At 36.6% G+C, this 27,896-nt stretch overlaps 1 protein-coding gene across 4 annotated transcripts in view; it reads right to left on the bottom strand.

The window, feature by feature from the left end:
- Positions 1 to 9,903: 9,903 nt before the first annotated feature.
- TBCK (TBC1 domain containing kinase) overlaps positions 9,904 to 27,896 on the bottom strand; it is an 88,490-nt gene continuing 70,497 nt past the window's right edge. For 3 of the 4 annotated variants that reach the window (XM_048941113.1, XM_048941112.1, XM_048941111.1), the window contains exons 24-26: positions 24,141 to 24,316; positions 21,605 to 21,764; positions 9,904 to 10,544 (exon numbers count right to left, since the gene is read on the bottom strand). In XM_048941113.1, coding sequence (XP_048797070.1) covers positions 10,434 to 10,544; positions 21,605 to 21,764; positions 24,141 to 24,316 — 447 coding nt within the window. In that variant the 3' untranslated portion in view covers positions 9,904 to 10,433. The remainder of the gene's footprint in view (positions 10,545 to 21,604; positions 21,765 to 24,140; positions 24,317 to 27,896) is intronic. The other variant, XM_048941114.1, reaches the window with a different exon arrangement.

Below are 27,896 nucleotides of genomic sequence, written 5' to 3'. Positions count from 1 at the left end.
GGTTTGGCAAGGACACCAGTATATCAGAGATGAGCAGGTTCACACTCTTCAGTTTGTTCAAGACACGGATTTCCAGTTTTGAGGAGATAATCCTGAAGAAATGCGGGAAATATGAAGTTCAGATTCTCCTTCCTTCCTTCTCCTGCATGAGAGTTTCAAATTTGGTTTCAGACAGTCTGCCATTTATGGTTAATTGTTATGTCATTATGTTTGGAAGTACGTACGTGTCAGAAAAATAAATCAGTTCCCGCTTGGAGTAACAGATAACACAATGTATTGCACACACTTTCTAAAAGTATCATTTCTGCTTTCAGGACCACACACACACCTGGGAAGACAGGCATAGGAGGCCCGTAAAGAGAGATACGTAATACATGAAAACTGGGTTCTTAGAGGACAGGCCTGAGAAGGAGCCACAGCTGAGCAGTCTGAATCATAATTCCTTTCTAAATCTCACAATTTTGACTCACCCACTGACAAATCTGGATATAACATCTGTTCTACTTTATTACCTCTCTTCTGCATGCTCATTTGTTTTCAGCGCTATCAGCTTTCCAAGCTTTTAATCATCTTGGTGAAAATAACTTCAACTCCCTTAATACTTCTCCTTTTTAAAGGTAAAACGAAAAACAGCTTTTGCTCCAAGTACATTTTTCTTTTAAATATTTCAAAGTGTGCTTAGATAGCTGTTACTAACAGATTACAAGCACACCACTACATTGGATGTACCTACCTAGGTAGCCAGGTAGGTAGCTGTACTATACCTAAGAAATCCCTCCACTTACCAAGTTCCATGGTTATAGCATTAAAAAAAAAAAAAAACATAAACCAAACCAAAACACACAGAAGGAAAGAAAGGCCATTAAAAAAAGTGGCCAAAAAAAAAAAAAAAAAGAGAGAGAGGAGAAAGCTTTTCTGAGATGCATTAAGTATGTATGCACTCATACACAGAATTTCACTACAGAATGATCCCTCAGCTACTTAATTTATATTTTTGGAAAGCTGTATATGACCAAAGGTTATGAACCTCTCCTGCAGTGAGACTTTACAGTCTCTTCGATAGAGCTTGTGCTGAACTAGACTGGCGATGAGGGAGGACGATAACTTACTGTTTTGCACTCTAACTGGGGATTGACAGGCAGGTTTTCAACATCAGCCAAAAAGCAATCAGCAATTACAAATTGCATAGTATGACAAAGACCATGCTGTGCACATATGGACTGCTCTGGCTGCACACCATCTCCTCGCCAAGAGCTAATGAGATAATTTTTTTCCATGGAGGCTATGCAACTGCTAAAGCCAAGAGCAAAGACAGCCTGTGCACAAGCAGTACCTCCCACAGAGCAGGCCCCTGAAACAAAACATTATCTAGCTGTAGACTGCAGCTCAGCAACTACAGCCAAGACAGGCTCCTCCTCTCTCTGACAGTAACTGCTCACAAGTGGGACGTGTTATGTGAATGAGAGCAGTTCCAGGGCTTGCGTGAATACTACTGAGGCTGTTTACATCCCTTCAACACATCACTGGTGGGTGGCCTTTCTCTATTTCCTTTTTGATCGTTTCTGCTCCCTCATCTTTCTGTTGAAGTACCACTATCATTATTATCTGGTATTTCTTAACCTGATTAAGACTTCCCAGCAACAGGATGTATTTTTAATTTTGATTTAATAAAATAAAATACCAACACAACAGAAAGCCTTCAGGTCTTTGACTGGATTCAGGCAAAGCCTGATGTTTTGATCATACCTGATAATTTTTTCAAGCCAGATCTGAATAAAGTATTTAAGGTATTTAAGGCATATGCCTTGCTTAAGCTAGGAGTTATGACATTATCTTCAACCTGATGGAGCCTCTGATCATCTGCATAAGTATCTTGCTGAATCAGTAAAAGAGTGCAGGGAAAGCTTCATGCTTGCTAATATATGAACTTGTTAAGATTTCCCTTGAAAATGAAATCTGAAACAGGCAGCAGAGACTTTAAAAGGATTTTGTAGCCTGCCTAAGATTTCAGAATGAAAACAGATGCAAGAGACAACTTTTTTTTCTCACCCTTTCAGCTAAGAAGAATCAGTAATGATAATCTGGGCAATGAATAACCCGTTCCATTTAGGTTCATTCTATTGCACCAGCAGAATGGGTGGCTTGCAAAACAGGTTAACAATTAACACTAAAGGGATGGCTCTGCCAGCATTTCCCACTGAAACCATTTACAAACAAGCTCTATGTAAATCCTGATCTTTATGAGGATGAATTTTCCAAGCTCAAGTCCAATTTTTTTAGGTATTTAGAACTGAGTGTGAAGACTGCATTTTCAAGAATCTGGGTCTCATTTAACATCAGGTTCAGGTTTTCACATGACCTATATATAAATAACTGAAGATTTCTAAAAATCAGCAATGTTACAAGCAGCTGATGTTGCACAAAGAAAACTTTACTTAACCTCGCTCACAGAAAGCTAGCAAGGTTTTGCACAAAATAGCAATAAATCATTACTATAACAATATACAAGGATATTACACATCCAACAAGTGAGGCTTTTCAACATGACAAAAAGAACATTACAGCAACTGAACAGATGTATAATGGCCCTGGCTTCTCACAACAGGCAAAGGGATGTGGCCTGTTTGCCTGGACTATCAATTCTCCTTCTGCTTTTAGATATATACCTTTTTCCTCCTTGGATGCACGCACATAACATACAAGAATGCAAAACATACTATTAATACACATTTATGCACATATTTATGTTTGCACCCAGACCCAAAGGCAAAGGAGTTTGAGGACTCAGCAGCAGGAAAGTTACCATTTGCCAAAACAGTAAAGTTCCATTCTGTAAGGCAGCATCATGGTGAACAGCCAGTCCTCACCAGAACGCAATATTTATTCAGCTGTAAATGCTCTGAACTCAGCAAGTTCGATGAGCACATGAAGTCTGTTCTACTGCAAGCTTAACAGAATTCATTCATATGGAAGGGTATCACATAGATGAAACAGAATAGGAAAAAGCATCAATTAAGTGAGAAGATATGGAAGAAGGTGTTTGGGTTTTTTTTGGCATTTACCATATAACCACCAGAAACAATGGAAATCTTCAAGTTCAGTATGTTTACTAACATCCATATGCTTCGATTACTAGCTCCTGTGACTGCTCATGCAGCTTTTATGTGTAGCACACACAGCAGGGCAGCTTGACTTCTTTCACTGTGTTCATTTTTTCCCTTACTTCACAAAAAAAACCCAACCCAGCCATCTTGTCATTGCCACAATGGGAGGTGACAGTTAAAGCCACTGTCTTAGGGTGTGATATCCCAAGAGTAGCTCCAGCCCATGAGGGATGCTGGTGCTTCTGTAATGAGCAGAGTGCAAGAAGCAGTAGTTTGATGTACAGCCCTATGTGTCTGTTATTCTATCTTGTCAGGAAAGAATAATTAGAGAATAACTCCCTGTTGCCTTCAACTCTTTCCTGCCACCCCCACTGGTCCCCATCCATCATCATGAAGACTTCTCTTGGTGATTCATTATGAGAAGGCTGCCTTTCCAGGGGAGGCACTGAGAGGAATTTTCCATTTCTCTCTCCTTTCCCTTTGCATGGCAGCAATCTCCCTTCATTACAAGGGATGCTAATGTCAGTGACTTTGGGCATCTGCTAATAAGGAGCAAGCAATTTCCAGGAGTAGGTCACACAATGAGAGCATTAAAAACTCTTTGAGAAAGAAAATCTCTCACATGAATCCAACAGGGAAGGTGAGCAAAAACTAAGAGCAAAAAAAGAGCATGCTGGCCTCAGTGCTATATTTCCTCACTGAGAAGCTGTGAGAAAATAAAAGCAAAAAGAAGCTGGTGTTTCAGTACTGCTGATGCAGTAGTTTTTATTCCTTAATAACTGTAGAAGGACATGAAAGAGTTATGCAAACTGATCTGCTTTTCCTCTTCTACACATAACTTCCTTACACAAAACAAACTTGCTTGAATTGCTAAAAGAGAACTGAAGTTAGTAATAGAAATATTCTTATTATGCTTCTGATTCTGCTTTATAATGGAAGCTATGATTTTACTGTTGATATTCTAGGGCTGTAAATCTTGTTGTTAGGTAGTTTTACAAAAGGCTCCAATTTAGAGTAACATTAAAGAAAAATATCAGTCATTGACAATTGATCAGATTGTATTATTCCCTAATTGCACAAGAATATTTTGTATACACTAGCTGGATGTAACTAATCAAGTACAGTAAGCTTTGCAATACAAAGGCTCCTTCATAAACACTGCTATCTACCAATAATATTAATGACTACATGAATAGTTACTACAGTGTTGACACATATTCATTAGTAACACTTACTAGGAAAAGGATAGTTTACAAAATTAATCATGAAGAATTCATTTTTATCATCTATCTTTGTCCTTCCCATGAAACAGCTTAGTTCCCAGGAAGGTTACTCTTAAGTTTCTGCATTGTCCTGGTACCCTAGCATTCTAATTGGTCATGGCACTCACTGTATTTCTTTGTCCCAACCAAGTAACATTAGAAAGCATTATTAGCCCGTTTTACTAAGGGGAATGAGTTCCTCAGATTACCTAAGACATCAACAGTTTGTATCAAGGCACACATTAATAGCCCAACAACTCAAACTACTGCCATGTTCACCCAATCTCTCTCTAAAACAGAAAATAAATTGTTCAGTATACCTGTTCTGTACTCACAGGTTTATTTCCTTGGCTAGCTCAGCTCCAGATGCAATGACTCTTTAAAGTGATATGATGTCAAAGATAAGCTCAGATTAAGAAAGAAGAGAAAAATTTAATACTGCTTTAGTTAGGAAATACTAAACAATACAGTTGTATACAAAGTTTCTCTTGGTTATTCCCATTAAACACAATGACTACCACCTTGATCTCTGGGTTGCTCAACTGTGTCTGTTCTTTCACACAGATTACTGAGTCTGGAAACTCAGTATCTATACACTATGGGATACAGCTCTTAGAGCACTAGGACTAGTGTTTTTGTCCTAGAGGACAAAAAAAATATATTCTAACAGTGCACATGTTTGTGTCACTCTATCAACACTTGCAAGACCATTACCAGAGCTTAACTTGAATATCCACTTACATCACAATTAAATGCATTAGAGTATTAGAGAAAGCTTTACAAGAGCTAATTACAAGTTGATCTAATGGCAATAATACTCAATTTTTTTTTCTTCCCAACCAGTTTCTCTTTAAACACTGTGTAACACTGGTCCATTTAATGTTGGTAAAAAAAAACGTCAGCCCGAGTGCAATACTGAGATATGTTCAACACGATGATGGTAGTACGAGATGTTTTTTTGAACCTAACTTCACAGAACACAGATGCTGTTGTCTCAGAATGCAGACTGCTATCCAACAGGTATTCAGTGGGACTGCTTAAAAAGCACTACCATTAGCAATCTTTAGATCATATGGTGGATGAAAGGCGGATGAAACACTACTTCTAAAACAGAACATGTTTTCTGGCATGACATCCTTACCAAGACTGGAAATTTAAAAGAATGACAATACTAACACTGTAGCTTGAGATTCAAACAAAAAGGAAAGCCTACAGTTTAGCTAGTTGAATACACAAATCTGGTGCTTGCTCAGCCAGTACATATTAAGTATTACAAAGCAATAAACAAAAATTAAATCTCCAAAATAGATATTCTGGACATCAATGCCCCGCAAACAGGAACAGCAAGTATGTCTCAGGCCACAAAACTACCACAACACCTTTGTGAAACATTATTTGAACTGTTTGTCATGCATTCCATCTAAGAGATACTCCAATATTCATCTTCCTTAGCTGAATCGAGCAGCAGTAGTAGCCTCACTGACTGTAACATACAACTATTTCATAAGAACCCAATCACAGGCACTCTTACAGCAGGTTCTTAGGAAGACAACAAAGGTGGGAGAAGACAAGCCTTCCTATGGAAGGTAATACTCATAAAGAAGGGATGGCAGATCTAAAAATTTGGTAAGTATTCAACTATATCTAGAAGGTCACAGAAAAAACATTGCACCACTATATTATGCCTGCACAATACAATGATAGCTTAAAGCCTTGAAAAAGACACAAGGAAAGGACGTTGATCACAATTAAACCTTTGTCCATTCCAACAAATTAGTTAGTCCATCACACTTGTATAAAAAAAATTAGGAGATCAGAAAAAGAAATCACTTAAGTACAAGAATACAAACCTGTATGTGCCTAGATGCTGTGGTTATAATTTTTATGTCAGAAATATTAGAAAGACTGTCTACCAAATACTCTATATTGGCAACAGGGGGAATAAAAATCTAAAATAGGAAACATGCTAAAATTTAAAAATAACAGTTACCTGCTTTAGAAAGAACGAAAACCAAATGATGCAGAAACAAAGTCTAATAACGTTCTCAAAAGACACCCTAGTCAAACAGCAATTATTTAATTGTTTGCAATGATCAACAGATGCAAGACTGAGAAAGGAGGGTTTAATCTCCTTTGCCCTGTTGTCCCTAGACGTGCACCTGAACACTCCATGGGTTCCTGACTGCCCTGGCAGGAAGCTATGGGCTAAGGGGCTGGAGCAATTTCAGAATGTTTTTAAAACTGTAGGACAGAAAAAAAGAGTTTGAGAAAGGCTGCATTTTCCAGTCCAAAAGGTGGGAAATATTTAGCTGGGATATTTTTCTTCTAGCAGTAGAAAACATCAGCTCAGAAGACTGGTAGTTGCTTGCCCCTACTAGATCTCCCTGGTATATAGCTGTAGTCTAAAGCAAAGAATGAGCACAGCGTTGCTGGCCAAGCAATGGTAACAGAAATATACATGATAAAATAACCTGGCCTCCAGAAATCTCTCAAGAGCTCTATAAAACCTGACAACTGCTTGTTCCACCAGAAAACTGCCAAAATTGGCAGAATAACTGAGTAAAAGTGTTTTGACACTCATTTCTTAAACTGCATAACCACCACAAAATCAAGATAAATTATCTAATGAGAAATTACCACAAAACACAAGCATTTTCTAGGGATAAGGAGTTTAAAATTAATTTTGTGACTGTGCATCTGTCTAATCTAACTGAATCCAGACATAGCGTGCCTATTTACAGGCACAGTTTCAAAAATGCTGACTAAAGTGGTAAGTACGGGTATACCAGCAACTGGCAGATCTGTAACTGTTAGCTACAGAACTTTCCAGGTAGTTCTATTAACATGGGAAAAGTCAGTGTTGTTCAGTAGTTCTTGACATACCCTGCTTTTCACACATTCTCTCACAACTTCTCATGAAAAATACATATAAACATCACTTTGTAACGTAAGCTCTTACTTAATGGCAGCCTTTAAGTTCCATGTCAAAAATATATTCACACAAAAATGGAATATATAAGACTTGAACCTTACTTAGCTAAATTCAAAGCTAGAACTGAGCAATATTGTGGATGAAATCTATAATGTTAAATATTTAAATAATAAAAACATATGCATTAGTTAAAAAGGAAGTGCTGAATCTGTTTCACTCAAAAGATAATTTGGCTTCTCACTCTAAATACTAGCTGCAGGTGATACTGAACACCTCCTACCTTTCCTACTAAAGGAACGAGGAACTGGGCACACAAAATATCCTGTTTTCTTAAAGACATTCTATTCTTGGGGCTTACAGTCCTTTTCTGAATACCTGTAACAAAGGAGATGGAAAAGACAAGATGGGCTTAAATATTTTTTTATAATTATATTATATCATAATATATAACATAAAAAGTTGTTTAATATCTTCATAATACAATCTATTTAATAAATATAACATCACCTGAACTGCTGTATTAAGTATATTCCAAAATTTCTTAAAGGCAGATACGTGAAAAAGGAATTCAAGAAACAGTGTGAAATCTTATTCTGGTATATTCTTTCAGTCTCGATTAATCAACAGATCAAAAATTCCTTGAGTTGAAGACTTTATAAAACACTGTGTTTAACAGGCCAAGACTCAGCTCTCCCACAAATCTCTGATCCTTCTTTATGAGTATTTTTACACTTCTGGTCTCTTCTGGCAACAAATTCCACAATTTAAGGATGTACTTTTGTACTTTTGGGAGAATGTTCTGTATAGGTTGCCTCTTTTTAGAAGACAATGATCTTATGAAGATGATTGTTTTGTATTGTGCAGTTTTTTTTTATTGTTGGACTTTTTTTTTATTGGTTCTTTTTTGTTTTGTTTTTTAAATTATAACACCATTGTGTTTATTTAAAACATACCATGAAGTTTATTTCTGTGATGGAGTAACTTGTTCTGTTCATTCCCTTCACTACAGTCACTGACACTCTGGGTGAGCTTTCCAGTTGCTGTTAAGCATCTGAGATGATATCTATCAATGAATTCACTACAGACTAGGGCTAGAACTGGTTCTTCAGGGCACTGCAAAGTCGTCTTCTTTCTCCAAGTAGCCAAACAAAAGTTTGATCAATACGATGGGTTTGTCCTATTAGCAAGCATGTTGTCTGCCCAGTTCTCCCACTTTTGCATCACTTTTAAAGTTAACCAAGCTCAAAAGACCTTGCCAGACATTCTTGCAGAAAGCTTTTGCTGATGTAGAAACGTGATCAACTGTCTCCTAGCTTTGTCTTCTGATCTCCTTACCCAGTCACTCTACCAAAGATCTTAGATTTTTAAAGAGTAAAAATTTCTTGAAAGCTTCAGGATATGATGCTGACCCTAGTCCATATACACATTAGCATGCTGTACTGTTGGGGCTTTTTTGTTTGTTTGTTTTTAAGACAAATCACAGCTAAGATAAGGAGAGGTGAATTGGAGAAGTGAACTATGTTTTTTTTTCCTGCCCTATATTCTTCTCACTCATCATACTTTTTATCTATGGTTTGCAAAGTAACAGCTGCAGTAAGACTAAACCTCCCTGGAAACAGTACCAACTCCAGAGAGACTAGCTTCTGAAGGTTCAGATTAAAATCTTCTGGTCATCGCACAGAAGAAAACAAGTCTTTCAACGCCTTCCACAATGCCTCGTATTCCATGGTATCAGTTACACAAAATAACAGAAAATATTACAAGTAATCATTTTGCCTGTGATCTACAGAGAATGTTCATGAGCTGAGTTCACAACCTTCTCCGTGACCTCTTCTCCCCTTTCACAACTGTTTTGTCTTGGAAATCTCTTGTGACAAACTAAAAGGAAATGAAGTTAGTTAATGCAATGTTCTTACTTGCCAATCTATAAACCAATCACGATAGAAAATCCCCAACTAAGGTGTGTGATAAGTAGCCATATCTCTCAGGGCAGATCCTTGTTACCCTAACAGTGAAGTTGTATGAAGTACTGTCTCACAGTTTTTGTTTTAACAAAGAGCATGGTGTTAAGCTCACAATGGAAACTAATGCGCAACTGTAACCAGGCTTTCTACAAATCATATTTTCTACTCCAAGTGTCAGTGCTTATTAAGCTTTATACTAGTATTTTTTAAACTTGAAAAATGTAGAAACAAGTGGAAGAGCTTCTTCTTAGTGCCTATCTAAAATAAGTGAGAATTGGGAAAAAATTAAGTTCAAAGACATACTGTCTATCATTTTAACATACATTTTAACAACCTTGTTTTCCTGTATTCAAGATTTCTCTAAGCTGTTTCCATATGAAAATTAAAAGTGTATTGTTTCTCATTAAGGTGTGAGCTTCTAACACAGATAAACTCTATTATTTGTGGAATAACCAATCTATTGTCACAGATAAAGCATTGTCATTGATCTGTTGTTGTTGCAATAATTGTCTAAGAAATAGTCGTATTCGCCATGTTTCAGGAAACTGAATGTCAAATTCTCCACTTAACAGCAACTCTTCTCCACTTCTGCAGTACATGATACATCTTGGATTGACTTAGCAGCAGCTCTTACAGCAATCTCCAATCTAGGACATATCTTTATTTCCAATCCAGATGAAAAATGCTTTCAAAAAAAAAAAAAGTAAGAAAAAAATAGGTCACAAGATACAGCAATTATTCTTTAAAATGAGAGAACACATCTTTTCCTTCTTTGATACACATGACAATTTCAGCTCATTACTTTCAATATTCACAGTAAAATACTTTTGAAAAACAATCTATTTAAGTACAGCTTAGGGCTATCCATTGCCAGTATATGCCATTCTACAGAAAAACTTCTAAGATACCGAACACTAACTGAGCTCAGGTGAGCTCTGCTAGTTTTGCACTACATCACGCCCGAAAGAAGTTACTCAGAAAACTGGAAGATTCACATTTTTCCATCTGTGGCAGATGAAGCTCTATATCAAAGAACAATCATAAAACTTTGCTCTTGATGTGCAAGGTGAGATACTGATCACCCAAAAACTGTATAACAGAGTCACTGAAAATTGATGCTGTACTGCAAGACTTGCCTATTCAGACAAATCATCCTGAACATTACAGTCATTTATATTTGTGGAGAAGGAACAGTGAGGAGACCAGTTGGTTTGATCTTGTTGATTCCTCCATCTAGGATGCAGACCCGTGGGTACTTGCTCTTCACCAGATGAGCTGCAAACTGAAGTAGGCATATCATTAGCATGACGTATATGACTTATGACATATATACATATATATACAGATATATATATGACTTAATTCAAAATGACACTATACTAAGACAAGTTAAACAAAAGGAGAGTTCATCAGATTCTTTAAGTTCTTTTTTTAAACCAAGGAGTCCTACATAGGAACTCTAGGCTTGTGTGTTGCAGTACCTGAAGTGAATTTAGAGGTCAGGAAAGTATCACATCTTAACATTACTTATCTTTGCTTAGGTAGGATTTTTCTAATTTTATCAGTTTTTTTTTTCCCCCCCTCCAAAATAATCGCTGGAACTTTTCTGAAATTGTAAATTAACATGTATTTTCCTGTGGAATAATCTTATTCCCAGGTGTTCTCTACAGGTTCCCAAACATACAAGCATCAAAGTTTGATGGGACAGCCATTTGCTTACCTGTCAAACTAGTCTAACATTACTTCATTTCAGAGACATCAGTAATTTGGAGCCCAGTATTTGTATTCTCTTTCCCTCCTTTCCTTCCCTCCTCCCCTAGTCTACCCATGGACAGGCTACAGAGAGCAAGCACAGACACAAATTATTCCTTGAAATCCTCCATTAATCTACTCTGTAAACCAAATACTGGAGTTGTCTGTTTCCATGTAGCAACAGTGAAAAATTGCTACACTTCTGAAGCCTAGAAAGGAAGACCAATTTCTGCGTAATATGTCAAACTTGCCTTTTGAATAGTGATTGCAGTACATTAAGAAGCAAGCCACTAAAATTGATTAATTGGAAGAAGACAACAATTTTACTTTATTTCCAATAGCTGAAAGAAAGACTGGCCATGCTGTTCTAGTCTTCCAAATTGTTGCTTTATATCTGGTTGACAAATTAGCACCATCTGGAAAACGGCAAGTGTTTCTAAATGGGCTACATAACATACTCAGATTTACCATTTCGACTGTTTAAAAATGATTTCTGATATTATTCCACAACAAAGTGCAAGCCTGATGTCCAAATAACTAACTCTGCAGAAACAAATGAATTACCAACTATAGAACAGCACCAGGTGCCATGGCCAACATACGTTGGTACATTGGATCATCTTTTACATGTCTACTCTCACAGCTAATTAGAATGAACATAACAGATACTAAGGCAAAACAAGATGTACTATGTGATTTCCTGATGAAGTGCAAGAACTGAAATAACTTTATTTAAAAGTAAGAGTTCACAGTGATTTTAAACCTCTTCCACAGCCGGAAATTTTGCTTCACACTGAAGGTATTTTATATATGCAGAGAATCCATTTTGTACATCTACATGTCAAACAGCTACTGCATTCCTTTCTCTCGTTTCAGGATGAATTGAACCAGGCAGTAAGTAGCCAGTACGCGATCTGCAATCGCTGAGGACTTGTGAGGCAGACTAAGAAGCCCTACTGGATCCACTGGAGAAATTCTGGCTTTCATGTTTGTTTGAGGTACTTGCCTAAGATAAAAAGTAAATTTGATAATCTCTTCATGTTAGTTTGGGAGGATTCAAAGCATCAAATGGAAAACAAAACCAAAAAACAAACCACAACAAAACCAAAAAAAACCAAACACCATAATAAAGCAATAAAAAAAACTAATAGAAAAGTTAAATCATATGCAGATGCCAGTTGGCATGAGAAAAGTAAATGCCACGCTGTTATAAAGGCTTTCTGATGCAGAAGTAGTGTACTGTGCACAGTCAAAACACTAAGAGTCCAACTACCTCTCCTCTCACTTCACTGTGGAGAATCAATAGAGCTCTATCTTGGACTCCATTCAACGCCACACATTTTCTGATGACAGAAATAAAAACTGACAACCAGCATTTGGACTGACAGAAAGCAGTCATGCTGTTGACTCAGCACAACATCCCATGTGTCAGCAGAGAGATTCCGTTTCTGAGAGTAAGCCATAAACTCTCCAAGATGTATGTAGACATATGTAATTATGCTGTAGACATAATGTAATTACCATTCTACCTAACCGGAAAAGAAAAAAAAAAAAAAAAAAAATCAAACAACTGCTTTGTATTTCAGATTTGAGCACTATGGTTTATGTCCCACCATATTTTAGAACAGTTTTAGTAACCAAGGTATGGACAGAAATAACTTTTATTTACTGCGTATGACAATATTTCTTTACAACTTTATAGTGTGGAATATGTCAATGCCTCACACAGACTCTGAGAAATCAGCACTGCGGATTCTGTGGCTGTTGGTGAATGGTAGGTAGAAAGCACAAGAGCACAAAACAGTTACTTCTCCCCTACATTCCCTTAAGGAACTGTCTGTAGTTGTCTACTATGCAAATACAGCTCAAAATATTGTGTCTGAACATTCAGACAGGGAACGTCCAGCAAGCACAGGTTGCACTACAATTGGTACCTCACTACTGTAGGAATTAGCTGCAAGTCAGAGGCCCAGAAGACTATACACTGCCAAAGGCTGAGAGCTGCTATCAAACTCCAAATATCAGCATCCAAGAACTTTGCAAATACACCTGCCACTGCAAAAAAGAAAGGAGTCAAGGTTTTACTCATAAGTTAATTCAAACCAACCTATTAAAGACATTCTCTCTTTATCTTCCACATTCCTATACTGAGTCGCTTCAAAAATACAAACAGTAATTTTTGGCAAAGTTCAGACCTATAAATCATCTAAATAACATCATAGTCTTCACTCTAAAGTTTTTACTTTCTACAGTTTTGTTCAAGTACATTTTTGGGTCTTCTCTCCCAGACAAGAGTTCACTGGCCACAGATGAGAACAGGAGCTTGTTCTCCATGTTCCTGAAACATTCCAGCACCACCTGGCATTCCCTCCCTGCCAAAATACCCTGTTGAAGTCTGAAAATACCAAAGCTGATACTTTCAGAAAATACAAAAATGTTATTTTTGGCTTGTATGCTGACACAGAGGCATGAGAGGAAGGACTATCTAAAACAGCTTCAACAACATTCTCTTCCAACATAACCCACGTTTATGTAGAAACTTGGAGCTAAGAAATTAAGAGAGATAAGGGAAAAAAGCTCATTGTGCCCTTTAGAGTTAATATCATAGCTGATTCTGAAGCAGAAGTGTCATCTTGGACTTCACACGTGAACTTGTTTCCCTCAAAAATGGTATCTTGAAGTGTCAAACTAGAAACTTAACAGTCACTCAAATATGCAGATTTATTTCAGTAAATAACCTGATTTACAGAGGTACTCTTAAGACAGAAGATAACACAATGAGGAGACAAGCACATTACAGTATTCTGGTAACCTGTAAGCTATCTGCATTTCAAGTAGAGATTTACTTAAACATACAGAAGTAGTTCACAATTTGATTTTCATTATACTGATTGATTAAAAGAGAAAAAAGAACCTCAGTCATTTAGATGGTGATTACACTTGCTCAACTTGATCAAATTCTTCTACTGACACATTGACTTCTGAAACATATCTGTTTCTCCATACCACCAGTAGATCACAGACCCCTATAATGCTTCTGTTTTCATTAAGATTACAATGCTATGAGGTGTTGTTCCCTTTACTTGGGGAAATGGTGTTACTGCTTATCTGAGGGAGAGGATAAAAAAAGATGCCAGAAGACTAAGCTTTCTGAAATGTGCCTCAGGTGGCCTTTCCTCAAAACATAGTTCCCAAGAAAGTTCGGTTACTGTGTTTTTACTGGCTACATCTAGAGATTAAATTGGACTTCCTTTCCCTGGTTTCATAGAAAATATGGAATAGGGAAAGATGAATATGTAGGTGACATGTTTAACAACTCCTATGGCAAGGCTTTGGTAACACCATTCCTCAATTAATGTGTCAGTCATAGACATCATTCCCAGTGAATGAAAATGAGCAGTAAAGATGTAATTTGCCTCCAAAAGCAGTAAGCTAAGACTTCTTCACTCACAAAGTCAAGCTTTCAAAAAACACAGACATCAAAGCAAATTTATATTAAAATTCGGATATATTTAAAACATTTTACCCTGCATGGATATTGCTCTTGAAACAGCTTGTCAGGGCTGCTCCTTTTAGTACCATTAAGTATCAGGAACCTCAATAATTTAAGGTGGTAAATTGATATTCACCTATGGAGCATTTATCAAAGTATTTCTACTACCGTGTTCCAAAGCAGCAAAATCACAGCTTTCAAATTTGCTGAATGTATTACACTAGACACATCACACTTTCAGACTGAGTATAGAATAGAGCCTAATAACACCACACAGCTTGAGCAGCACCATTCCCAGCTCCCTTCAGGCCAGCCATAATGGTTGCTAAGTATACATTATTCACTTTTGCAGACATTCCTGTGACAGCTAGTAATTAAAGGGCAAGTTGGGAGGGAAAGAGTAACTTACTGTGCTAGAATACCAAAAAGGACTGCTGTGATCAATGTCATTAGGGTACAAAAGTAACGTATGCCAAAAGAGACAAAAGAGGTACAGTAGAAGCTGAAAAGGGAACCTTTATCAAACTCAATAAACACTCACCCACAGCCACAAGATTATCATCATTTTTCCATTTGTAAGCACATACTGCACCAACCTCTCAGGAACCACAATCTATTTTGCCATATGATTTCAGGCAAGAGCTCACCATTCTGAAAGCAAGGTGTTCAATTCAGGGCTTTTCCATATGTCACAAAGCAGATCCAAAACACAATTATTCTTAGTCAGGTACTTCTTCAATTAAAATGTTCCAGATAAATGAAATGGCACTTTAACATCAAGGTGGTAGACAGAAAAGTTTCCCAAAGCAACAAAAACGTGCCTAATTAGTTATAGTAATAAGCTATGGTATTCACATAAACTCAAGTGCAAAACACAAGGTGCACAACTTGGTGCAAGCATATATTACATATATCATATTAAAAAAGCAGCAGCAGCTACTTACTTTTCTAACAAGATCAAAGAAAAACAAGGAAAAATTCTTCCTGCTGACATGGCCAAAAAGCAACACTTTCCATCCCATTATACAAAAGCACAGCAGAAACTTTAAGCACTTAACATGCAAAGATTTGAAAGTAAGCCTAGATAAACAGATATTTAATAGCATGAAAGTAAGAGTGAACACTCATATTTCTTTGAGTAGTAACTTTTTAGCACCTGCCTTTTAAATTTTTCCACTTCGAAACGTAATATTGCACACACACACAAACCACACAGCAGAAAGTGAGAACTTGAAAATGAAAAAATTGTAGAAATTTGGCTGTTAGCACAGTTTATACTAACCAAAATACATGAAATGCATCCCGTACAGCTGAATAGACTGTAAAATCATAATGCAGAAAGCAAATCTATTCTATTTTTGATAGAACAGAAAATAAAAGAAGCTGTTAATGAACAGAAATATGCATTTTTTAAGAGATGTATAGAACAGTTGGTCTCAATACAGAAAAGAGTATGAATCTCTCTAAAGATTCTCTTTCACTACTAAGTGTCAAAAGCAACTGCTCACTTCAACTTCTTTTTTAGGATGGCTTTGGCTCTTTTATAAAATCTTCTCAAGTCTGTCCTAGATGTTGCAAAACATTCAAATAAGTCTTCGGTAATACAAAATCTTTTCTTATGCTTTGCGTTACTTTCTACTAATGCTGCTCAAATTCAAATCTCTTTCAATTGAAAATTAGGCCAATGAAGCAGACTATAACAAACCCATATATGAACTACCAACACTTAAATGATTCTGAGGGCATGCCTAAACTGCCAGTTTTGGCCTTAAACTGGCCTTCACACCAAGACACAAATCCTTGGACCTTCCTCCTGTAGCAAGCAGTCAGTTCTCTTCAAAAACTGACTGAAAGTTTCAGGAAGAATAAAACAACATCTGCCCCAGAGAGGTCATATGGATACTGGAAGTGTCAAATTCACCCATACTGTTCTAGCTGGCAGTATCCTTATTTGTGTCCCTATCACACAACTTACTAGTACATTTTCATCTATATTTCAGTTACTGCCATTTCACATTATTTCAGATTGTCTGAACCCAAATACCAGAAGATACCAAGCAGTTTCTGAAGCTGTTCTGTAGCACTAATAATTCACTTTTGTTATGCAAGAGCACTGAATACTATGGATATGACCTAATTCACACAAGCTCATGCAAGGACAAGGGCGATCTTTCAGAGATGCAGCCTACAAAGACAGTAGAATCATGGCCAAGACTGACATGACTGAAGATAGAACTGAAGTCTAACAGCACTACTCCAGGATTCAGGTTCACCATCTCCAGCCTTTCCAATCCATACAGATCTCCTAGATGGTTGAGAAAAGTTGAGATCTTGTTTATCAGCATCTCCAAGAGGTCAGACATTTTTTTTGATAGGAAAAGCTATTCCACAATTGCTCATCTCAGAAACACTCACACAGATGGACTAAACTTCTGAACTTCTGCACCAACAAAACAATTTCCCATAACTGTAACTGTCAGTCTCAACATGGATTAAAGAACAGAGTCTATATGGAGTTTTAGAAACAGGCTGCTTTCCTTGGCACCTACTTCAGAAATGGAAGGGAGCATTACAGTTCTGCTCTCGAGTCTCCTTTCATTTTCCCCTCTTCCTCTTGTGAGAAAGGGGAATACTAAGGTTATCTCTGCAATACTTTAGGCATGCAAACTAACCACACACACAGATGGGGGCAGAATTACAACAGCAGCACAACTGCTGGCTCAGAGCCCAGGCTTCTTTCTTGGGCTGTACAAAAAACAATGTCCTGGCAGCAGCAGCTGGGCTATCTTTCTGCCAACTGGAGAAAATCTGCACGCACAAGAACTAAAACAAACTGAACAAAATAATACAGACTTCACAGAATAATTTAAAGAAGACACTACAGCTTGTCTCAGGCAGAGATGCAACCAGGATCGCTGTTGATTAATGCAACTATCTCTTCAAAACACAAACTTGATCTCCTCTTTAAAGGTGGAAAAGAGACACCCGATGATGCCAGTAGGCTCCGAGTTTAAATTCAGAGTGTAGGGCGGTGCCTTAACAAATCAACAGGACGGAGGAACCATTCCAAGAACCAACAGGAACCCACCTTTCTCTACAATCATTTTTCTGCAAAGTAACATTTACAAGGAAACAAAGAATATAGAAGACATATGGTGAAAACATCTCAAAAAGTTAATTGACTGATTTCTACTTCCTTTCACTCTGGAAGTTTCATTAGGTACTCTGCCCTTATAAGCACCTACGCATCTCCATTTGACTATTCTATGCAATACCTAATCTTCAGGCCAACCAATGAAATTTTGTGGCTTTTTTTTTTTTAAACAAGACAGGTTTGCATCAAGAAATCAGCTTGAGCACACAAGAACTTGCTTTTCACATAAAAAAAACCTAAACACGAATGTGTGAAGACTTCTTAGTTTTACATTCTCTAGACTTTTTTTTTTCCTGAAAACATATCCAGTTTACAACCACTGTTAAATTTTACATAAAAGAAAAAAGCAACAAATTCATTTTTTGCCTCAGTCTCCCCATACCACAAAACAAACGCTTTCTATTATAATCTCAGATATATAAGCAAGAGAAAAGATTTTATGTTCATAGATTAACACCCACATTTAGAGAAATTCCAACACAGAAAAAACTAGTTGGTGTTTTTCAGGCTAGGACTGTGTCCTACAAAAGAATCTTTAACTTGACCCTCTCTCTTGCCTTGAAAAGGGTCAGAAAGATCTCACAGAAAACCAAAACTGCTTATCTTTGCTTCAGAGATAATTTATATATTTTAACTATTAGCTACTCTGTGACACAGTGAGAACTACAACTCTGCTTCAGTTACTTGCAGAAATTGTCTAGACAATCTTTTTATAGCAACATAACTAAGCCAGATTAAAAAAAATAACATTGAGGAATGAAAACATCCCAATTTTCTTTTTTTTTTTTTAAACCTTGATACAAAGATTTTTTTTATTTTTCTTTAAAGTTTTGACTCACAGGTTCTCTGTGTTTTCTGAAGGCACAAAATAAGTGAGTTTCTACTTACTCAAAATATTGGAGACCTATGTCTTTTACTATTACAGCATTTGAATCAAAAAACAAATGTATACTAATCACAATTAATATATATGTTAATATTAATGACAGCATTAATATTAATCATAGCACACATGATACAGCTAGTCAATGTTAAAACTGAGCTGCTGGAACATGACCTAATGCTAGATAAATTGTTTCCCCTATTCCAGTTTCAGTCAACTTGCAATAGTATGGACAAAGAGTTGGAAATGGAAGCAGGTAAAATAACACCTCAAAGTTTCTATAAGGATGGGAAATGAAGAACTAATGTCACCTTTTCCAAAAAAACAAACTAATTCCTACATATCTTTTCACCTTATCATAGATTTCAAAAATTACAAAAACCAGGAGACATGGATTAATGAGCACCAAAATACTATTTGCAATGCATGGGAAAAACAAAAAACCCAACAACAACCAAAAAACAAACCTGCTCTTGAGCACTTAGATCATTTTACTCCCACTAGTGATGATCCTTTGCCTGAACTGGAAATTTCAAGGTAATTATATTTCTGTGGATGTGTGAACGGAGAATTTAATGCACTTTAGAGATGCTGCCACTTCATATATGTAAGTTAAAAATCAAAACAGAATCAGGCTGGTTAATTCCAGCATAACACCTGTATGGCTCAGTAAGGCACCTGTATGGCTCAGTAAGTAATCAACCAATCCATTAACTTAGCTTTTAGACCTTTGAAAGGCTGAACAAAGAGGATTGACTCTGTTTTTAATTTTTCAAGGAAGTGTTCAACTAAAGCCAAAGCTAGATGATGTCTGTAGCGCTGCTAGCTTCAGTGTCTCCTCCTGGAACTGAGCCATTATGGAGTTTTTGTTTTTCCCCTATTGCCTATTGAGTTCTAGAAAGCCTTTTCTTTCAAATTTAAGTGTTTTATCATCTGGCACCAAATCAAACACACAAGGCAGAAATAGAAAAAAAAAAAGGTGTAAAAAGGGCAAAAATGAATTTCCTGTACGCCCATTCAAGACAGTCAATTTTTATTTGATTACTGAAATGATGCCAGGTTACCAACGCAAACGCTATTGAAAGATTTTATCTCCTAATTACAAATAGCCTCATAAATTATCAACATTTATTTCCTACATTCACCCCTACAGAACTTAGTGCTGCATGAATCTGAGTAACACAACTAACAGAGCCAGTTTCTGTATTTTTAATGGTTTAAATATCAGTCAACGCTTCGTACAAAAAAAAAAACAAAAACAACTCCTTTATGGTGAAGGGCACGATCTGTGGCAAATTCCAGTTTGAGATGCATAACTGTTTAGAAAATAAATGTTTGAGGTCAAACATCTCACAACATTTCTTTGGAAACATTGTTTCTGTTTCCACACATTCACTTCTGCAGTTTTTCATACTGTTACATTACTTAACACAATTTCAAAAAATTTATTACTTTCCTTATAAAAAGCTGTAATATTCATAGCTGCATGTAAACATACGTACTTCTACTGTCCTAAGTCTAGCAAGATGGGTTTAAGGATAATGCAACATCCTTCTACATGGCTGAAGTGCTTGGACTCACTAAAGCACACTAGGTTTTCTACAGCAGCATAAGCAAAGGAAACGTTTAACTTTCCATCTACTGAAACATTTAAAAGCTGCAAAAAATACAAGTTGGCATGAAAAGTGTTTGTACATTATAAGAGAAATTTAGCTCTTCTTAGGCATGGTGCAACCCACAACCATACAGTAAGGCCTCTGTCTTTCCTTTCCTACAGCTACTCATTTCAGGTTATTTCTTCCTTCTGTTTTAGACAGGTCAGTCCTGGAAAGCAACTCTGTGAAAATGACTTGCTAGTAAATGGGCTATCTCCCATAAAGACACTCATTACTGAATACCAAAACAGTTTGTCTTTCCTGTCCCTACTCCTCAGGAGGTTAGAGAATGCTAGGACTGTTACTGAGATAAATTAATATGTTCAGTAACTTAAAATGTAATTACTGAAAGCTACTGCATAACCCACCATCAAATGCGTCAAGCATCCATTACATCATCTCCATTTGGCACACGACATTTTACGCATTTTGTATTTATTCCTCTAAGGGGGAATATATGCATTCAACATTTTGTAGAGCAACAGTAATTATTCAAATTGATTGATTGCATGTGAAATATGTATCATGGATTCACCCAGATCCAGTGAACAAACCTAGACTCACTGGCTGAAACAATTCAATGTGCTTTATGGTCTGTTTTCCACTACCTCTGCTACAGCATAAAATATGACAAACACCAGTCAATTTTTTAACTCATGAAACATAGGTTAATGAAAAGAGACTCAGTTGAACTAAGTGTATACCATACCTAAAGCATACCTTTGAATTAAAAAAAATATATTCTTTTCCTGAGATGAAGATTAGCAGAAGTAGTAATTCTACTAACTATTCTGCTGGTTCACAACACCATTAAATATTTATAGAAACAAGTAGGCACGTCTGATTATTCTCCCCATCCACCCAAACTATCATATAGAAGTTACATGTACGAATCACTCCTCCCCTTAACTGAGCAGATTTACTTTATAATAAAATACACATAACCAACACATTGTTTCTTTCTTACTTTGAGTAATATGAACTATATCCTATTTCCCTTGGACTTCATATCACACATGTTGTTCCCTACTTACCTTGTATATCCTTAACATGATGGCAAAAAACAACTGTTAAACTCAAATAATTTTTGAAAATCTTACTGACAAACTTCAGGAGTTCTGATGTTGCTTTCATAACCCATCAACAGAAAGATTTTAAAGGTGAAAAAAATGTTAAGTGATTCATTTCAAAATGTTGGCTTCCTCTGATGCTGACTACCTCAAATGTTTTTGCCTAGAAACAGAAGTGAACAAAAGATTCCCCCAGATCCTATAGTGATACCCGCCAAGTTATTAATACATAAATTACTCAGAATGTGGTATTTACTACCACTGTATGCATTCATTTTGTGATGCCTTTCTACATATAAACATACACATTATATCCACTGTATCTACAGACTTACAGCAGCTGTGTTCTTCACTGCATTTCCTACAATCACCACAACTCTTCCTTTAAAGCTCTGGAGCGTGGCAGTTGCTGGGCACTGGATGAGATCTCCTTCTGCAGTAAATGCTGATGCAAATGGGACGTTGATGCTGCCAGAGATGTGGCCACGGTTAAAGCTTAGGAAAAAGTTAAGGACACATGCAAGGCAAAGAAATCGTTCTATGCACACAGCTGTAGAATGAACATGCCCTTCATCCTGGCAGATGAGATACACCAATGCTGGTTTTCTGTGTTAGCATATGTTGATAAACTTCAGTTACCACATACATGGAGAGAAAACAATGTCTGAAACTACACAGAAAAAAAGACAGAATTAAGAATTTGTTTCAAAGGCACTGCAAAAAAAGAGCTTATGAATGAAACCATGCTCCAGACCTAACATGCAGAATATGCACATTTCAGGGAATTTTACTTCAAACCAGTTCTATTCTGACCACAGGAATCAAATACCAGTGAGCAGCTGGGGCATCTCTTATTAAGGAATTTTATGCAATAGCACTTACAATGAAAACCAAAGCTAAATAGGGATTATTGGGAAATTTTCTTAAAATCTCCTGACAACTTCTCCCAAGTCCCCTACAGTTCTGACCCTGAAATTCTAATAAACAGGCACTCAGATCCCCAAACAAAGACCACTGCAGTCCCACTGTTATCAAGCTATTAGGAAAGCTACAGAAACGCTTAAGCAAGTGCCTTGCCTTTGATCTTGGTTGTAATACAAATAAATCCATCTCTGTACACAGATAATAGTACAATTATTATAGTCTAGGCATTCTGTGTTACTTGCTCCCTACCTGCTTTGTCTTTGATAATTTCTAGTAAGTGGCTTACTTAAAAACACAATGATGCATGCAGGAATAAAAACATTATTTAAACCATAGCATCAAAGCTTTTTCATACAGTAGTAATGAACTTGTAGATCATTTAATTCCAGGACCTTCTCCTTTTAACTGGAATTTAATAATTATCATCTCTTGATGGAGAAATCATCTTTTAGAACACAGCCTCAGAAAAAGCAGACCACATTTTCAACAGTCTAATTCCAGGAGTTAAGTAAAACAGGACTCTAGAAAACAAAGTCAAACTAGTCAGGTAAATGAATCTCTAGTTAACTGGAAACCTTTAGTGAGGTAGGAAATAAAGGGACGCAAGGAAAAGAAAAAAAACCATTGTTTTGTATTTCTTTGACCAATTTGTGTAGAAGAACACAAAACAAGTTTATGGCAAACAAAATTACAAAAACTTATTTTCAGGTAGTAATTTAATTAATGTATACTATCTCTGTACTATGTATGAAATGAATTTATTTTTGTTTATATATTAAAAATATTTGTTTCTCTACTTCACCATACTTTGTCACAAATATTGCTAAAATATTTGAGAAATGACATTTCTGGATATAAAAATAGTACTTCAACAACCTCCTCAGTGCTGAAAAATCAAGTATAATGGAGTTATTTACATATTTACTATCCATTTTACCTCAAATGTTTGGCATCAATCCACCATTAAAGGGAAATAAAGCAATCAAGAGAAGTGCCTTAACACTAACCGTGCTTCTTAAGAACTATGGAAGCAAATAATTCTTGGTTATATATTACCTTGATTAGAATTCACTCTTTTCTCATAAATGTGAGGTAATTAGAATTAGACCAGATAGAGAAACATTTTTTTCAATGTTACTGAGAGCCTGCTGAATCTCTGTAACTGGAGATCTTTCAGAACAAACCAGACATAGATAACAGGAATGGTCCAGCATTTTTTGGAAGCAGAAGATGGACTCAATTCCTGATTTTTTTTTTAAATTGAATATTGCTTGCTCGTTACAAACTGTCACATAGAAAGCTGGGCTGCAAAAGTAAATGACACTCCGCAGGCAAAGACTATGTATTAAACAAAAAAAAAAGAGTAAGGTGTAGACAGAGTAGCAACTCTGATACAAACACAGCTTCTAGATACCTTTAAGCCTTTTCTGATTATAAGCAGATAAGCAAGATACCTTATTATTTGGGCTGCACTACCTGCAATATGAGAAGGCACTCCATAGGAACTGATTTTTCCACTGAGGGACTGGCAAAGCATGCGAGCTGTTGACAGTTCTCCATTTCCCTTCCACTTACGTGGGAAGTCTCCCACATTTTCAAATACTGGTCTGCTAAAACATTCCAAAATATAGGGGAAGGTGTACTAACAATATCTATCATGAAAAAGCAAGCTGCATTAAAGTACTTGTGCTGTTACTACAATGTGGTTTCATTACAATCACAGCTTCAAGCGTGAAAGCAAGAATACATGAACACATTTGTGATTTCCTTTACAAACCATGACTACCTATGATAAAAAAAAAAAGAACACCTTTAGTTCTTTCACTGTACTGGACACATTTAAAAAAAAAAAACCAAACTGTTCTGTTATCATTTTCCTGCAGACAAAAAGAAGGTAATTGATACAAGCACGATGTGTCAAGCTTAGCACTTGGATTTGAAGGATACTCTTCACTATTACGGATGTCCACCACCAGCAACTTTGGCTTGCTAGACTTTGTTTTTTTTATAGGTGTTTTGGAATGACTTGGTCCTGTCAGTTCACAAAGATCAATCAGATCTTCTGCTGAAATCCTTGGTGACACCTCTGCCTTCAGGTCATCCAACTTGATAGAATCTCTAGACTTTAAAAAAAAAAAAAAAGTAATAATAAAGATGATTAAAGAGTTAAAGACACAACATTCTTTGCAACATCTATTTATTTGACAACCTCAAAGTATGACAATTTGGTTAGATGGAAATCAAACTTCTCCTTCCTGAGTCATTACAACTAACTGCCAATTAATTAACTGTTCAAAGTGCCTATTTTTGAAAGCTTTCATACGCTGTGTAATTAAATATACATCAGCATGCACAATGGTGTTAAATAGTTAATAAACACCGATTTATGACTTTCTGCAGCAACATCTTATTTTCTGTTAGCACTGTTGTCTCAATATGAAAAAACGCATGTAAATTTTAGAGCATTTTAGAAATTAGGCTTTAATTCAGCAGAGTTAGCAGGTTGGTTATATATACAAAAAACCATTATGGAGCTTAACATACTCCAAGTTATATGCATCCAAGATACACTTACAAAGCTTAGTCATCTTACAAGACTGGTTTGTCTTGTGCAACCATTAAAAGCTCCTATTGTACAGGAGGTCAAACAGAGGCAAAAGTTGTTTATAACTAAGCCTTCAGCTGTTTCTAGTGAACTCTTCTGTCTTAAGAGGAACAAACAGAATAGCTAGGAATAGCTACAGGGATCCTCTTCTGAAAGACCTTCAGACTATGTTAACATCTTATTCTTGTGGAAGACAACGTTAATAAAAAGGACAGCCATTTCATCATGAATCACAGAATGAATGGCTTGGATTGAAAAAGACCACAGTGATCACTTAGTTTCAACCCTCCCTGCCATGGGAAGGGTCACCAGCCATCAGACCAGGCTGTCCAGAGCCACATCCAGCCTGGCCTTAAATGCCTCCAGGAATGGGGCATCTACAACCTCCTTGGGCAACCTGTTCCAGTGTGTCACCCTCTGTGTGAAAAAATTCCACCTAATATCTAACCTAAACCTCCCATTTCAGTTTAAAACCATTCTCCCTTGTCCTATCACTATCCACCCTTGTAAACAGCCATTCCCTGATGGGATGCTATATTAGTTCACTGCTCTGAATGGCTACAGAATTCACATAAGCATCATGAACAACACCTATCAGTGAACTACAATGGGGATACTAACAAAATCTGAGTTAAAGGAATAGAAAAAGATGGAAATGCAAGGACAACATAGATGTGACTTTCCTTGAGGTACTTGATAACAAATATATTTCACATCAGATATTTTCTCACAGGATTTCTCTGATGGCTTATCAGTTGGCTGAAGCTAAACAAGGCTAACACCCACACATCAATCCTTCTACCAGATCCTCCTCATGCTTTGTTTTCCTACCACCATCCTGGTAAACAGCCCAGCAATTTTGCACTGGACTTGACTTCAGACTTCAGGCTATCGCAGCCACTAACAACCCAAATCTCACAAATTATTCTATACCTCTAACACCTCCCCTGCTCTTCACCTGTTTGAGCTGCTGTTTTCCACACCTCAGCAATTACTCTCTTCACTTTAGGCCAGCCAATCATTTAAGAGGAGCTGAGACACACAGACACGTTTATTTTAGCATTTACTAACATCAATGGTGAAAATTAATTTAGACTAATCAGATATAAGAAGCTGTTCATCAGAGAAGACTGCTCAATCACTATCATCCTATAGCAAAAAAAATAGTTATACTGAAGCTTAAGGTCTAGTTACCTCCCAGAAGTTCCCCTGACGATATCTTAAGAACTTTAAGACTGAAGAAATTATTCTGCTCACCCCACTTTTAAATACGTCTGGGAACTGCTAAGCCACATCTATTTACTGCTCTTAATAACAAGAAACAGTCATTAACAATTTTGATTTTTCTTATTAATATTAGAATCAAAGCCGCTTAAGCATCCTCAAGTTAGAAGTCAAGCTTCAGAAAGATTAAAGCATTTCAGAACACGTGGCTAGTGCAATCATAACTCCGATCTACTTTTCCATTAGCAGTAATCTCTTACAGGCATTTCATCCATGCTATTAAATGAAGATATACACTACTGAGAAAATAAGCAAGTATCTATAGTTCTGCTAAACCTGAACTTAACAGTCCCATCTGATAAACACAGGAGCTATAAAGTAACTTTTTATCCGCATAAATGACAGTTTTATCTAAGTAGGAGCAGGGCTCCCCAGCTTTTGTCTTTGAAGTTGGCATAGTTCACTGCAACAAATTTAATAGAGAAGGAACTTCAGCCTGAAAGTCAATATAATTAAAAGCTACGGTTCAAGTAAAATACTCATTTCTTAGAGTCCTACATGAAAAAGCATTCTTCATAGACAATGTCATTCCCTTCCTTTGGAATATGTTTTGTTTCTGAAATCAATGTATTAATGTACGACCATGTTAATGTTTTGGAAGATATCTGAAGAATTGATCAAACAAAACCAGAAGAAAGCAGATTCACACAGCAACCACAAAAAGATGCAACTCTGAATCAAGGGTCACATTGTTTCTAGCAAATACATTGCTTTTTGTGCTTAGTTTTAGTTGAAGTGCCAGTAATGAAAGAAAGCTTATGTACTGCTATTCCATCTAAATACAGTATTCAAGGTCATGTTCCTGAAGAAGCTTTGGGGTAAACATATTCATATAGAGTAGCACTGTTTTATACAAACTAAAACATAGCAGTCAGATGAAAAAAGGTAGAAAGAAGAGGAAGAAAAAACAAGAAATGACATTTCATGCAGATTTGTAGCTGCCTTACCAAGTGGGTGAAGTCATCACTACCACGTTTTAAATCAAAAGTAATTTTCCTGACAGACAATGCCAATTTTCAGGAACTATCTGAAAAGACAATCAAGATCAAGCAAGAACTCTCTGGATTTTAATCATCTAACCATCATCTAAAACAATTTCATGACTGAAAACACTCATATCCACCGTTTCCACTTATATTTCCCATGTTTTTCTTTTTATCCTTGATAAATGAGTAGATGAAGGCAGTACTTAATCCCTAAAATCACTGTCCTTTCACATATATTTTTGCTAGATTTTTTTTTTTGTTTGCTTTTAAACAAACAGAATGACAGCTCTGATAGTGAAAAGTATTTTACTCCTGTACCCCACGGAAAGAATAATGCATAAATCCACTGCTACTGACACAAAGCCACCTACAGAGGCAAAAGAGTAGTCTAATATTAGGAAATAAACAAGGTACATGTATGCTATCTCAAGCTCTCACTGCCACAAACAACTTTTTTATGACCACTATTAACACAGACTCAAAGAATAAGGCCTCAATATCATTCTTTTACATTTTTCTATGCAACCTCACTAACTGACTTACTGTTATGCCTCAGACTCTGTCCTCCCTTGCCATCATACTCAGATCTGCAGATTTCCAAGTGAAGACACTGGTATCCCACCTTCTCTATGCTCCCTGTCTCCCCACACTCTCTATTTGCTGTGTCTGCCCTGTTCCTATACTCGTCCTCTCCCTCTCACAGAGCTCCCAGCTCCAGATCCTTCGCCTTTTTATCAGAGACTAAAAAAAAAAAAACCAAAACAAACCAAACACTCAGCCTCATGCTTTCAGCACTGTTGCTCTGCAGCTGATCCAGTCTGTAGAATT

This window comes from Lagopus muta, chromosome 4 (genome assembly GCF_023343835.1).
Source record: "Lagopus muta isolate bLagMut1 chromosome 4, bLagMut1 primary, whole genome shotgun sequence".
NCBI lineage: Eukaryota > Metazoa > Chordata > Aves > Galliformes > Phasianidae > Lagopus > Lagopus muta.
Note: the sequence above shows the minus strand (reverse complement) of the source record. Positions and strands in the feature narration are given on the sequence as shown.